A 13,553-nucleotide genomic window follows, 5' to 3' on the forward strand; every position below is an offset into this window, starting at 1 on the left:
TTAAAGGTGTACACCACCAAGCCCAGCCATGCCCAGACACTCTAGATGTCTGTCAACTTTATTATTGAAATGTAGATTTTTTTGTGTTTGGATATGAGTCTTTTATCATAAAATAGCCATAACTATTATAAAAACTAAACACACAATGCACTTCTAATTCTCTTTGTTCTCGTTAGCAGGCACAGAATTGTCCTGTTTGTTTGTGATAAAAGTTTCTGAATACTTGTTCCGTGTTGTCTCATTGAGACTCTCCAGGCTTGTCTCTTTCTGCAGCTCATCTGTTGACCTTATAATTTCATTTTTTTTCCCATTTCTGGAAGTTCTAGTTGTTTATTTTTTATTTTTATTTTTTTTTAATTTGTCTAGTGGCCTGGGGAGAGGCTTGGTAAGTAAGAGTGCATGACAAGTGTGAGGACTCAAGGTCAGATCTCCAGCGCTGTGCACACTGCCGGGTGTGGCTGTGCCTGCCTGTAAGACCATCCTCCAGGGCCAGGCTTAGGAGTGGTTAGGGATGTGACAGAATCTCCGGGCTGCTGGCTACCTGCCGAGGTGAAAAACACCCAAGTTCTAGGTTTAAAGAGAGACCTTGTATTGAGGGAATAAATCAGAAAGCAGTATAGTGGCACACCTGACATCTGGCCTCAGCACAGATATGCATAGTCCGCACACGCAAGCACACACGCACATGCTAACTCCACACATGTTCACACATACACACTTTACCCCGGGTACATATATTTATACACTGGCACAGTGTGTGCGCAAATGCATATGTATAGGTTTTCTCTGCTGAGCCAGTTTAAGTCAGATTAAAACATAACGGCAAGTTTATTGGGTGCAGCTTTCCGGCGGGTTCACTGATCCCAAGGAATAAGGCCAGGAGAGTCACCACTGGGGGAGAGACAGGAGAGGGAAGAGAAAGAGAGAAAGAGCATGTTCACACAGGGAAGAGAGAAAATGCAGAGAGGGGGAGGGAACCGAAGTGCTTGGATTATATAACGAAGCCCCACACCTGGGCTGTGAAGTTCAAGGCAGAGGGCAGGGTATACCAGCATGCCTTGTAATAGGTAGGGGCTGAGGGAGCGCTGGGAGAGCCAGGAGCCAGTCCAATGTGGTATGTTAAATAGGCACCTCAGCGGCTTGCCGCAGGTCTGAAACCCAACACATATATTGCACAGACACACACATCCAAAAGAAGTGTCTCACAATTCTAAAATATTTTGCTATCCTCTTGCATGTACCGTCAAACTTGTCATTTCTTTAAACAGAGCCAACACCTGTGTTTTCCAGCCTTTGTCAGGAGAGACTAATACTGGCGGTTGTGACATCTTACTCAGAATGTCTTATTTCTGTATGCCTCGTTATTTTTTATGATGTGCTAATCACCATACTCAAATATTTTAAATAAATTGAAGCCTAGGATGAAAGCCCTTCAGCATGGGTTTATTTTTCTTTAACCAGAAACCTTTTGCCAAATACTTGGAGTGTGGGAGTTCCTTAAACCGTGACAGCTGACTAGTAAATAGCTGAGCCAACTGCTGCCCCTCTCGGTGCCCCACTCACCCCTGTAGCTGCCCTGAGTGGAGCCCCTTTTGGCTGGAGCACATCAAAGGTGATGCTGTGTATCAGGAAGATGCACAGCTGTGGTGGCCTAGCAGAAGGGAGGGTGCTGCAGATTGCTCTCCGTCGTGCAGTCACATCCCGCCGTGCGATGCAGAAGGCATTAGGAATAGTTTGTAAGGTACGCTGTGGCGTCGTGCCCGTGAATCTCACTTGAGCCAGCCAAACCGGAATGCTTCATGGCCTTGCTGGTTCCCAGCGCCAGTAGAGGTGCAAGCTACAGACACTCTTTTTCTTGCCAACTGGTACATGAAAACTGGGATAAGCATTCTGTCTTCGGGTTACTAATTTTCCTTGAACCTTTTATGAGTGGCTGTTTTATTATCTTTGATTTCAGTTTTCTTTCTAATGTTAAAATGCATGATTTTTAGCCCTTTGTTTGCCTTTATTTGTTGATTTTTGTTGAGTGTATTTGTATGCGTATGAATGATTTGCCTAAATGTATATAGGTGCACCATATCTGTGACGGCTGTGGAGGGCTGAAACATGTCTTTATTCAAATTCCAAGGAGGGAATTTTTAGTTTGTCCACACCTGTCAAGTGTCTTCTCCTGCAGAGCATGGTCTTTGCCAGCTGGAATTAGTTGAATTCTGAGGATTTTGAGGGGTGTAAATATGACAGCCCAGAGGAAGAAGGCGTGGCTGCTTGGGTGAGGACTGTTTGCTGCTGGTTCGTCCTGCTGCTGCATTTGCTGTTTGCTGGTTATCTGGACTTCTGGATTTCCTGACGACTGACATTGGTGTTGCCCCCAAAAGAATCCTACCAACCCTACCCAGCAGGAAGTAGCAGAGAGAACTCCACCCCCTGTCCCCCACTAATCCTCCTTCCCTACTACCCGGTGTTGGGGGGTTGGAAGGGAGGTAGATGTGTTTAAGAACCCTAAATAAAGTAGGTTTGTTTAAAAATCTAGCCATTGATTGAAAATTATAAATGTAACCAAAAAAACTAAAAAAAAAAAAACATCTAGGTCAACAGTGGAGGTCAGAAAAAGGCATCAAGGCATCAGATCCCCTGAAACTGGAGCTACAGATGATGTGAGCCATCGTTTAGGTGCTAGGAATCAAACCCTTGACTGCTAAGCTATCTTTCCAGTCCTCTTTTGTAGTTTTGGACTTGTCTTTACTTACTTTTATCGTGTCTGTGTCTGTCTGTCTGTCTGCCTTCCAGCTTCTACCTTATTTGAAGCAGGTTCTTTGTTTGATGACACAGACAGAAAGTGACCCACGGCTTCCTGCCTCAGCCTCCCATCTCTCCGTAGGATCACTGGGATTACATTTTTACGTTGATCCTAGTGACTCGAACACAGTCCCTCAGACTTGCACTTCACCTACTGAGCCAGGTCCCCAGCCTGCTACTTATTTTTGATGTTCTGGTTTTTTAGCATTCTGAGATGCCTACCAGGCTCATTATATATACCTTCTTCTCCGGGCTTGGCCATAGCCATTTTTCAAAGAATCTCAGTTCTTTTCAGTGGAGGATGCTTTGAAGACCAGAGTTTGCGGGTATGGTGGGGGAAAGGGGTGCTCGTTGTCATTGGGACCTAGTACTTTTAAATACTTTGAAGGAAGGGAGACCTAGTATGTACTGTTTTAAATCATGCATTCATTTTATATTTTCTATTTAAATTTTACAGTTTTATTTTCTTGGATTTTTTGTTTTATCTCAATAATTATTAAGTGGGAAAATCTTGATTACGCACATCCTCAATATAATTGTGGCTTTGTGCTCCACTAAAACCTACAACATCAATAATACTGACATTATTATAGACTAGAACTTTGAATTAGTTTATCTTACTGTAGAAAGAACTGTTGACATTTGAACTGGGGTCCCAGTAAAATTTTTAAATGTCTAGTGAATGCTGCAACTCAGAGGTGAGGTACTTGCTGACCATGTGCAAGACCTGGGTTCCATTCTCAGCACCACATGGCAGGAGGAAGTGTCAGAGAGAGGGATGGCTTTGTAGGATATTTACATTCTCTTATTTAGGAGTATACTGTGCCTTCCAGCTTTCTGAGACCATGTTTACCTCCTTTGGAGATGGTTTCCGGTTCCTCTTGAGGTTGGGCACATTTCTCATTGATTATAGCTCAGTCAGCTGCTGTTGATGTTGTAAGCAAGACCTTCTCTTCTGGGTCTTAGGGTCAGTCAATGCCTCAGTCCTTTTATTTTCTGATTGCTTTGATGCTGTGTCTTCTCTTGATTGCTCATATGCCCTGGTGAGCAGGTGCCATACCACAGCGAGTTCTTAATTACCTGTGGGTGACTGCAGGTGTCCCTGGCCAACACCATGCCATTAGGAATAGCCAGCAGCCTGCTGGACAGCTGAACCTGCAGCCAGCCCCTCCCCATCCTGCAGGCTGCCCTCTTCCCCACACCTCTCCTTGGAGTTACTCAGCTTTTCCAGGCGTTGCCCCAGCTTTCTAACCTCCCGCACTACCTCAGACTTCCTGTGTTTAGCTAAAGCCTTTTTCACTCAGGTTTCTTCAAGCCCCTTGAATTCAGGTCTTTACCACACATGTGCATGCATTTATGTGCCCGTCTGTGTGTGCACTATTCTTTGGCCATCTACCCTCGCCTCCTTCCAGCTAAAGCCCTGGTCCCAGGCAACCTGCTTTTCCTAGAGGTGTTCATTGACCCCCTGCTCCTACTGCCCAGTGTCTCCTGAACTTCCCTGGCTCAGGCCTTCCTCTCTTCTTAAAACTGTGGTAGGTGTGTAGAACACGCTCGTCCCGTGCCCACGCAGCACAGGTTCAGCAACATGTGCATTCCCTACTCTCCAGGCCCATCCTCACTCTCCCCTGGCTCTCGTCACCCCTGCAGAAGCTTCACCCTCCTGCAGCTCTGGGCAGTCACCACTCTGCTGTCTCTGGAGTTTGGTGACTGCAGGGTCTCACACATGTGGAGTCCACTTGTATTTATTCTCCATCTTTACTCCTTCCTGAGGCTAAATGATGACACTTTGCATATGCCGGCACTCCCCTTACTGGACAGTTGAGGTAGAAAGCGCTCAAGCATGCGCTCCCTCACCACATGCTGGCCATTGTCCCCGGTGTCCGTGAGGGTGGGGCCTGCTGTGTGTCTTACAGCTCCAGGAAAGTCATGTTGCATTTGCTGGAGGAGGAAGAGTTCTGCAGCTCTGGCCTGTCCTTCCCCACCCTTCAGCATTCACAGGGACCACTGTGATGACGCTCAAGTTGCTTAAGCCCAGGCAGTTTTCTGGCTTCCTTTTCCTTGCTCTGCCTTGGGTTCTTCTTGAAGATGTGATCAGTTGCTCGGCTGACCTGCAGTAGGTCTGGTAAGGATAGAGGCAGACTGTGGAAAACAACTCGTGTGGAAACTGCAGTGTTTGAATACTTTCTATAGAGTTCATGGGTTTCCTGTATTCTCAGAGCAAGAAAGGTGTGAGCACCTGCTCTGGTCTGAAAGGCCAACCCAGCCCAGCTGCAAGGATTTAAAGTGAGCCCAGGTCTGCGTGCCAGAGCTGGAGCAGGCAATCTTTCCTCTACGTACCTCCCGAGAGACAAGCTCTGGTGGCCCTGCTCAGTCACTAGAGACTTGCTCAAATCAACAGGGCCACCAAAGCCTGTCCCTTTGTCCTTGATGCTGGCAACAGACTTCCCTGGCAGCCTTTGAGCAGAGCTGTGTACTAGGGAACTTTGATCTGTCCAAGGAAAGTCTATTTTGAACTACAAGTGAAGCCAAAGTTTTTAGGTTAGACTTCTTACCCAATAAGACCCACAACAGCCATATGCACACAGGTCCCAGAAGTTTTAAAAAGCGCTCTGGCCAGCCTGATGCCACCACAGTGCCATAGACTTCTAGGTTAAAACACCAGGTTTGGATGGTTGAGAAAGAAAAAGAAAAACTTTGGCTGTATTTAGAAATCAAGATTTGAAAGTTTTGTTCAGAAATACTACCTAAAAATAAAATCAGTAGGATGTATTTACTGGCAGGTTTTGTTTTGTTTGTTTTGATAGAGGAAAAAACAGTGACAGAGAACCAAAGAATACAGGCTAAGGCTTATTCAAGTCTGTTATGCATTGCAAAGATTCTATACCCAGAATCTGCATGGAAAGCTGCCGCTCCATTGGCCACTTTTCCTGTAGGAGGCCTGCTATACTGAGCTGATGGCCACCATTTTGGCATTAGTTCCAGCCCTTCACAGTGCAGCTCCAGCCTAGGAAGTCTGGAACAGTGTTGAGAAGCAGTGGAAAAGGTTCTAGCAATGGACACAAGTGAAGACACACACCTGTGTCCGCTAGTGGTGTGGGGAGTTGTTCTTCATGGCCTTAGGCGGTGCTTGCCTGGTATGATTCAGGGGCATACCCCTCTTAGTTTTGTACTGCCAGGAAGAGACATAAAACGAAGTGTAGTCAAGGCTCTCTAACCAGAGCTGGGGCTCTTGCCTATTCAGCATGTACTTTCAGTGCACTGGCAGAGGACCTTCCAGTGCCAGACACTAAGGGCTAGCGCAGGGGTTAGTCTCCATGTTGGTCCTGTAGGTGGCACTGCAGTGTCCCCACATGAAGGCCAAGGGGTCTTTCCAGTGTGCAGTTGATGGACAGAGGTGTGTTCTGAGGGGAGCGGTGGCTGCAGGTGCCTGCTGCTGGCCCTCTTGGGATTGGGTGTCGAGCACTCTGTGTTTGAAGCAGCAGGAGTAGCAGAGTCATTTAGGACATGGTGGAGCACATGTTGCTGTTTCCAGCCAAAGAAAGAGCTTCCTGGGCTGCTGACAGCTCCCGCTTCCCATGTGCCCTCCCTTCAACAGTATGCTCTCCCTTGAGCCTTGCATTCTTCCTTTGGCCCCGTTGGAGCAGATGCAGTATTGTAGTAATGCCAAAAACAGTGAAGTCTCTAAAGAGCAGCCAGTGTAACTGTGTCACCCTTAGTGGCCTCCTGGACCCTGAGAAATTATATATTGCTTTTTTCCCTTGTATTTCTAATTTTTATACATATATATTTTGAACCACTGTGTAAACCTTCACAACCTATGTCAGTTCCTTTGACATTAAGGTAGTTTACAATATCTTAAATAAAGTTTCATATTCTCAAAGAATAAACTTCTTGAGAATAAACTTAAGGAGTTGAGAAACTCCTTACGGAAGACTCAGACACTGATAAAAGCAATAGCAGGTAGCACCAGAGGGAGGGGCAGCCATGGATTGGAAGACTAAGGTGATTAAGGGATCAGTGCCAGACTAGTGACCAACAGACACAGGCCATGCCTAGCAAAATATGAATGTTTTATCTAGAAATAGAACATTTCATCTTAAAATCCATTGGGAAGATCAAGAGATCCAAAATCTTGGAAAAGAAGAAAATGGCTGTAGCGCTCACACATCTTGATTTAAAAACCACAGAGTTACAGTAATTAAGATGGTGTGGTTTCCATAGCGACTCCAAGGCCACTAGATAGAAAGGAAATCCAGGAGCAAATCCAGCTCAAAGGAGAAAGTACTGGAAACTGGAAGTCCACAGGCAAGAGTGAAATTGGATCCTTATCTCACACACATTCAGAAATTCACTCAGAATGGGTCAAAGTCCTAGGTGCTATGAACTAAAAGTTAAAAATGCTTGGAAGGAATTGGGGATGGGATGTTCATGATATTAGACCTAGCAATGATTTTTTGGACATAATGTTTAAAAGTATGGGTAATAAAACCAAGTAAACTGGACTGTATAAAAATTGAAAACCTCAGTATGTGCAAGGGTACCCAGTAAATGGACAGTCTACAGAGTAGCGGGAAATATTTGCAGACCACATGTCCGATAACAGATTAATATCTAGGCAATAGGAAGACTTCCTACACACGAGCAACGACAAAACAGCTGCATTTAATATATAGATATATAGACTCAAGTTGACATTTCTCAAAGAATACACAGGTACGTAGGCCCATGTGTACAAGCTCAGCATCACTAATGATTAGTGATGCAAGTGAAAGTTACCCTGAGATCACACACACAGAAAGTGTTGCTGACAGTGCAGAGAACAGCAAATGGTACAAGCCCTGTAAAACAGTGTGGAGACACTTAGTCAAATGTAGAATGGAATTACTGCAGTTCCACATCAGGGTGCACATTCAGTCCAGAACACTGAACCATACACTTGAAAATGGTTAAGACAGGGCTGGCACGGGAGCTCAACAGGTAAAGGTAACTTGCTGCCGAGACTGGCAATCGAGATCTGTCCTGGGGAGACCTACCTAGTAGAAGGAAAGGTCTGGCTCATGCCATGGCATGTGAGGGCATACACACCCAGGTTAGTGTAATAAATAATAAATGTGATGTTAGCGTCGTATTTCGGCACATTCAGCACAATTTAAAAATATGTTCTGAGTGAACCGTTTCATTCATAGTTATTTTATTAGTTTTAGTTTTTCAAGACAGGGTTTCTCTGTGTAGCCTTGGTTGTCTTGGACCCTCTTTGTAGACCAGGCTGACCTTAAACTCATAGCCATCTAGCTGCCTCTGTGCCACCATGCCGTCTTAGAATGGATTCTTAAAGTAAAATGACTAAGGAAAGCCTCTTGGTGCCTGTTGGTAGAATATTTTCTAAGGTGGTGAGCAGTCTGTAGCTCTGGTCAAAGCACCAAATCATGTGTAGTTACTATCCTTTGTATCATTAGAGTTGGGCAGGTGCTGCTGCCATGGCTGGGTTCTGTCTCCTGGGACCCACCTGGTGGGAAGAGAGAACTGACTCTTAGTTTTCCTCTGACCCCCCATTTGTGCCTTGCCATGTCTGGACTACATAAGCACAGATAAATATATATAAAGTTATTGTTGACAATAGATAAAAATGCTTTGCTGACCATTCATAGTTCTTTTTACATGAGCTAGATAAATCCTAAAGGCTTACTGTTTTTCTAATACATTTTATTAATCTTTTATTAATTTTCTTTGGTTGGGGGAATATGCAGAAGTTTGGGATTATTTCAGTTTTTTTTTTAATTGATTCTTTTGAGCCTGGGTGGCAGGAGGCAGAGACAGGTGGATCTCTGAATTCAAAGCCAGCCTGGCTACAGAGTGAGTTCTAGGACAGCCAAGGCTACACAGAAAAACTCTGTTTCAAAAAAGAAAAACAAAAAACAAAATTTTGATTTTTATGAAACATACAAAGTAGCTGGTTTCTGACCTGAGCAGTGTCCATCAGGTGCTTCTCTCCTTTTCTAGCTGTAGGAGTGATAGACTTCCTCCTCTTCTAAGCCCTGTAGGGTTGGAGTAGTTGTGACTGTTTTGGGTTTGCTCGTCTAACTCGTGCCAGATTTGTGTTGGTGTGAGGAAAGACTTCGGTTGACTTTCCTCTTGTCATTTAGATGTTGCCTGTGCTCTTCTAAAGAGCCAGCTGTTTAAATGATTCTGTCCATTCCATCGCTTGTTTATCCTTCATTGACTGAGTGCATTTGTTGGTTTTGGGTTGCTGCTCCCGTCCCCTGCTCTTCCTCTGATACGTGCCTGGCCACACACTCATTACTCTGTCGACTTTATGGTTGGTGGCACTAGTTCGCTCTTCAGAGCTGTCCTCATTCTGGCACTAATCCTGAAAGCTAAAGAGGCCCACCTGGACTCTGAGCAGAAAATCATTTAAGTCACCCAGTTGGGCACTAACTGCGGTTGCCCATGCTTCCAGTTCAGGGGACTTTTCTGTCTGATGGGTGGTTCCCCTCTCCTGTTTGTTTATATTTTTAGAGATTTGGGAGTTTGGGGGCTCTCTTTTTCTCTTTACAGAGTCTCCATATGTAGTCTAGTCTGTCGTGAACTCCCCCTGCCTCAGCTGACTGCTGAGAGTACAGTGTGCCCCCTCATGCTTAACTGCAGTGTTTTATCTGTGATTTCCAGATTATAGTCGTTAGAAGTCTTTAAATAACTTCTTTAAATTTGTAAGGTTTCCAAGAGTATGGGCAAAGTCACTAATAAAGTTTGAAATCCTTTGATCCAAGATCATTAGGAAAAATACATCAAAAAGTGTGTTCACTTTCTTTGCCTCTGAATCTGTCTATGTTATATAAAGCTGCTAGGCATCTTCTCCCCTATGCTTCTCTATTCCGATTCATCAGCACAGCCCTAGGGTACCCCCCGCCTCATCCCACCTCATACGAAATGGTGAATTACTGGAAGGCAAAGGACAAGAAGTGTTTGCTTGTGGACCCTTACATGGCCCCTGTGGGCCCCATTGCTGTTTTTGTCTGAGTCCATCTGGCATCACCCCTTGATGGGGCAGGAGGATATCCTCTCTTGACAGACAAAGTGGGGGTGGGGAGGTTGTAGGGATGGGAGTTGGTTGAGAAACTCCTGGAGAAAGTGGGCAGGCAGAATCTCATTTATGTCACCTTACTATCAAAGCACAGGCTGCTCTGTGTAGCCCATATGTGCAAGTGCAGGGAACAGCATCAGGTGGAAGTGCTAGAGCTGAGTGTAGCTCCATGGCAGATTGCTTGCTTGGCATGCCTGAGGCCCCAGGTCCATCCCAGCCCTGCAAGATCGTCACCCACATTGTTTTCTGCCAAGCTGTAGAGTTCCGCAGCAGAAGGAAAGTAGATAGAAATAGGAATAGATGTTTTTTTCTTGTTGAATTACCTTAAACAGCTCCTGAGAAGGGAAAGTCTGTTCTAACTGGAAAGGGAGGATCCGATAATCACCCTGAAGAGTTGTGGGGTTTGTTCAGTCACTGCGGCACACTTGGTTAGACCCATAGAAGTAATTGACAGTGTATTGTACATCCTTGGGAGTTAAAGGGCTTTTATTTATCTTGTAGCAAAATAAACATAGACTGGCACAGCAAAATTCAGAATTTTTTTCTATGAATTGAAAAAAATTTTCAATTCTGCCAGAGATTTTCCTCATCGTTGTTTTCTTTTGAACCTAGGAATAGTATTTCTTTTCATGAAAAAATCGTCTCACCAACATCCTGACCATGCTCCAACTCAGAATGGCCTTTCTTCTGAGAATAGTTTTTTTACATTAATTTTTTAAAGATATAAATAGTAGCATAACAAATAAATGGAAAAATCTTAATTTTAAATTAAAAAGGCAAACTTAAGGAATCTAACATACTTTTAAACTACAAAAATAGAGTGGGCTAGATTGTTCAGTGGGTACAGGTACTTGCCACCAAGTCTGAAAGACCCAAGTTTGGTCCCTGGCAGTGACAGAGTGGAGGAAAGAACAGTTTCCCTTGCGAGTTGTCCTTCGACCTGTGTATGAGCTGAGGACACACACGCACACAAAACAAATAAACAAATGTAAAATAATGCCTCCCCCTTGTTCTATGCCTTTTAAAAATTTTCATAACCCTGGAGTATCTTCATCTGTAGCTCTTCCCGGGTATTGACCAGTAAGCAGCTCTTCCACAGGTTTTTAACCCTCATTTTTCTGGGGTTGGGGTAGAAACTAGGTCTCAAGAAGAAACTTGTGTCCTGATTATAAATCCCTCAGTTGCCCTATTGATAGTAAGGAGGCTGAGCACTGATGGGTTGGAGTCTATGGTATTTAAATAGCCATTTACTTTCCAAAAACTGGGTTGCCAGAATGCTACCAGAATGGTCCTAAAATAAGTACTTGGACTGGAGGTAGAACTTAGCGGCAGAGGGTTTGCGTAGCACCAGGCCCTAGGTTCAACCCCTAGTACTGTGTTTTGTTTTGTTTTTTTAAAAACTACTGAGTGAATAACACAAGAACTGGAAGGTAAGGCTACAGTACAGGTGGGGATGAGGTGCCCAGAATTGGGAGAACCAGTCTAGGAACCGGTAGAATCATGGAGACCCAGCATACTTACCCTGCTTTTTTCCAGTTGCTCTGAGTCATTTGTTCACTCTCTGAGGAGGGTTGTGGCCCCAGGTGCCGTCCCCTGAAAGCTGGGATCCTTACCTAAAAGTTAGTGAGAAATGAAGACTGTGGAAAGCCGGAAAATGCCCAGGTTTTTAGTGCACACACACTGACAGCCAAACAGAAGGCTCTTTCCGTTTGCAGGCTTTTTTTTTTTTTTCCAGTGTCATTTTAAGTTGCAGCTTCCGGCCAATCAGCGAGCTCCATGCCCACTGACATCACGAAGCAGCCAGTTCCCTCCAGCTGCAGAGAGCTTCAGTTTGTCTTTTTTTTTTAAACTAAAATGGAGGCTGGTTTCTTGCCTTAAGGAGTACAGCGCCCTTCCCGCTGGAGCCTAGATGTTGACATGTAATAAGGCAGGCAGCGGGATGGTGGTGGATGCGGCCAGCTCCAACGGGCCTTTCCAGCCCGTGGCCCTTCTCCACATTCGAGGTGAGTTATTGTGTGTTCTACTGACCGGAACCTTCCGTGGGTAGTTAATAAATGGCTATTGTGCTTTGGATAGGAAAAGCAGGAAGTCTAACCAGCAGAATCTCCTCCGTGTTGACGGGACTGCCCATGAGCAGGCAGGGGTGTCACCACGATCGGTGGGCATTTTGCACGTTACTTACGGGGCCTGAGGCGCCGGAGGCCTTGCACGCACAGTTCAAAGCTGGTTTTTCTGCTTTCTGCCTGCTCTCCCATCCCCCTTTCGAGGCTGTGCTGATGTCAAAGGATGTGAAGTCACTGCCCGGGGAAGGTCTTGGGTGGGGGAAGGAAGGAGAGGCGGGCCTGGCCAAGTTGTCCTCTCAGAGTTTGTGTTACCTTGGCGTCGGTGTTGTTTAATACTGCAAGGGTTTTGCCGCGGACACCGCTCTGAATTGAGGATGAATTGCTGGCGGAGAATGTGCAGAACTGATGGGAAGAGAACTTCCCTTTGGAAGACGTGTGCTTTAGCTGTGCAGCCTGAAGGGGAATAGGCTTGTAACACTGAGAATCTGCTGGCGTTCTGATTGCTCAGGGTTAGCACTCAGCTTTAGTGCAGGCGTAGGAAATGCTTTGCATTTGCAAAGGCTTTGTTAAAGATTTAAAAGGGCAACAAGTTTTCAGGGTGTATATAGGTCGCAGGGATGCCCAGCCTGTTGGAAGCAATGTGTAGCTTTTTCTCTACTTCCCCAACCCCCCCCCCCCCTTTGAGATGCTGTAGAAATTGGCTTCCACAGGGGCTAAATGTAAGACAGCCAGGAATAAGCAAAGGGTGATTCCAGGGAACTGCAGGTGCCATAGCAGGAGGACCCAGGCAGCTATTTGTCTGTTGATTCTGAACCTTTGGTGAATTAGCAGTAACATGACTGGATTTCTATGTATAGAAGGCCAATATTAATACATTTAAGGTCCCTTAGGAGTAACATTTTAATTTTTTTTCAACCTTATTTTATGTGTATGGGCAGCACATGTGTGCCTGGTGCAGAGGTCAGAAGAAGGTGCCATAGTCTCCAGAACTGGAATTGTGGGTGGCTCTGAGCCACCATGCAGGTGCTAGAAACTAGCCCAGGCGCTCTCCCATAGCAACAAGTGCTCTTAACCACTGAGCCAGCTCTCCAACCCAACTAAGCTTTTTGGTTTGTAAGCCTTCTGGCTCTTCTTAGATACCTGATATTCTAGTTCTTCTTTGAATTATGGTTTTGTTCTGAAATAGAATCATTGGTTTATAGGGGCCCTGTTTTTGTTCTAAACTGTGCCGTGCCTGTCATGGCATGTCCCCTTTTAGTTGTTCAGTATCTGATTCCTCAACAATCCGTAGTGAAGTGCCTGACCCTGAAAGGGACTTGAGGTTCTAAGAAAGGGTAACCTAAGTAAAACTAGCTTGTAATGCAAACAGCTGGAATAGCTTCTAATTTTAAATCTTTCATTTTAAAGAATACTTGATTTCCTCATAAAGACTAAGACAGATGTGTAAATTTATTGTCTTAAAGGTCCCACTAGCAGCTCTGTGGCCCAAGTGCTGAAAGTCATTTAAAATGACTAACACACAGCCCCTTCCCTGAGTGAGCCCTGCCAGAGAGGGACAGGAAGAAATACCTGTGGCTGGGGAGCCCTGTGGAGCACTGGAACTTGAGGTGCTG

At 45.1% G+C, this 13,553-nt stretch overlaps 1 protein-coding gene and 1 long non-coding RNA gene across 11 annotated transcripts in view; one reads left to right on the forward strand and one right to left on the reverse strand.

The window, feature by feature from the left end:
* The window catches only part of Ppp2r5c (protein phosphatase 2 regulatory subunit B'gamma), a 127,257-nt gene that overhangs the window by 24,701 nt on the left and 89,003 nt on the right, over positions 1–13,553 (forward strand). The window contains exon 1 of one of the 9 annotated variants that reach the window (XM_021645044.2): positions 11,683–11,880. The exons of 5 other annotated variants lie outside the window; for them this stretch is intronic. In XM_021645044.2, the coding sequence (XP_021500719.1) occupies positions 11,787–11,880 (94 nt within the window). In that variant the 5' untranslated portion in view covers positions 11,683–11,786. Of the gene's footprint in view, positions 1–11,682; positions 11,881–13,553 lie in introns of those variants that run through there. 3 more of the 9 variants (XM_060388178.1, XM_021645046.2, XM_060388179.1) reach the window with 3 other exon arrangements.
* On the reverse strand, positions 6,678–12,166 carry LOC132655303 (uncharacterized). 2 transcript variants are annotated; one of them, XR_009593142.1, is made up of 3 exons: positions 12,060–12,166; positions 11,399–11,490; positions 6,678–8,831 (listed from the first exon to the last, which is right to left on the reverse strand). It is a non-coding gene; the product is annotated as an uncharacterized LOC132655303 (long non-coding RNA). The 2 variants fall into 2 exon arrangements; XR_009593141.1 differs by lacking the exon at positions 6,678–8,831 and having other exon boundaries at positions 10,346–11,490.

The sequence above is a fragment of the Meriones unguiculatus genome, chromosome 7 (genome assembly GCF_030254825.1).
Source record: "Meriones unguiculatus strain TT.TT164.6M chromosome 7, Bangor_MerUng_6.1, whole genome shotgun sequence".
NCBI classification, from domain to species: Eukaryota; Metazoa; Chordata; class Mammalia; order Rodentia; family Muridae; genus Meriones; species Meriones unguiculatus.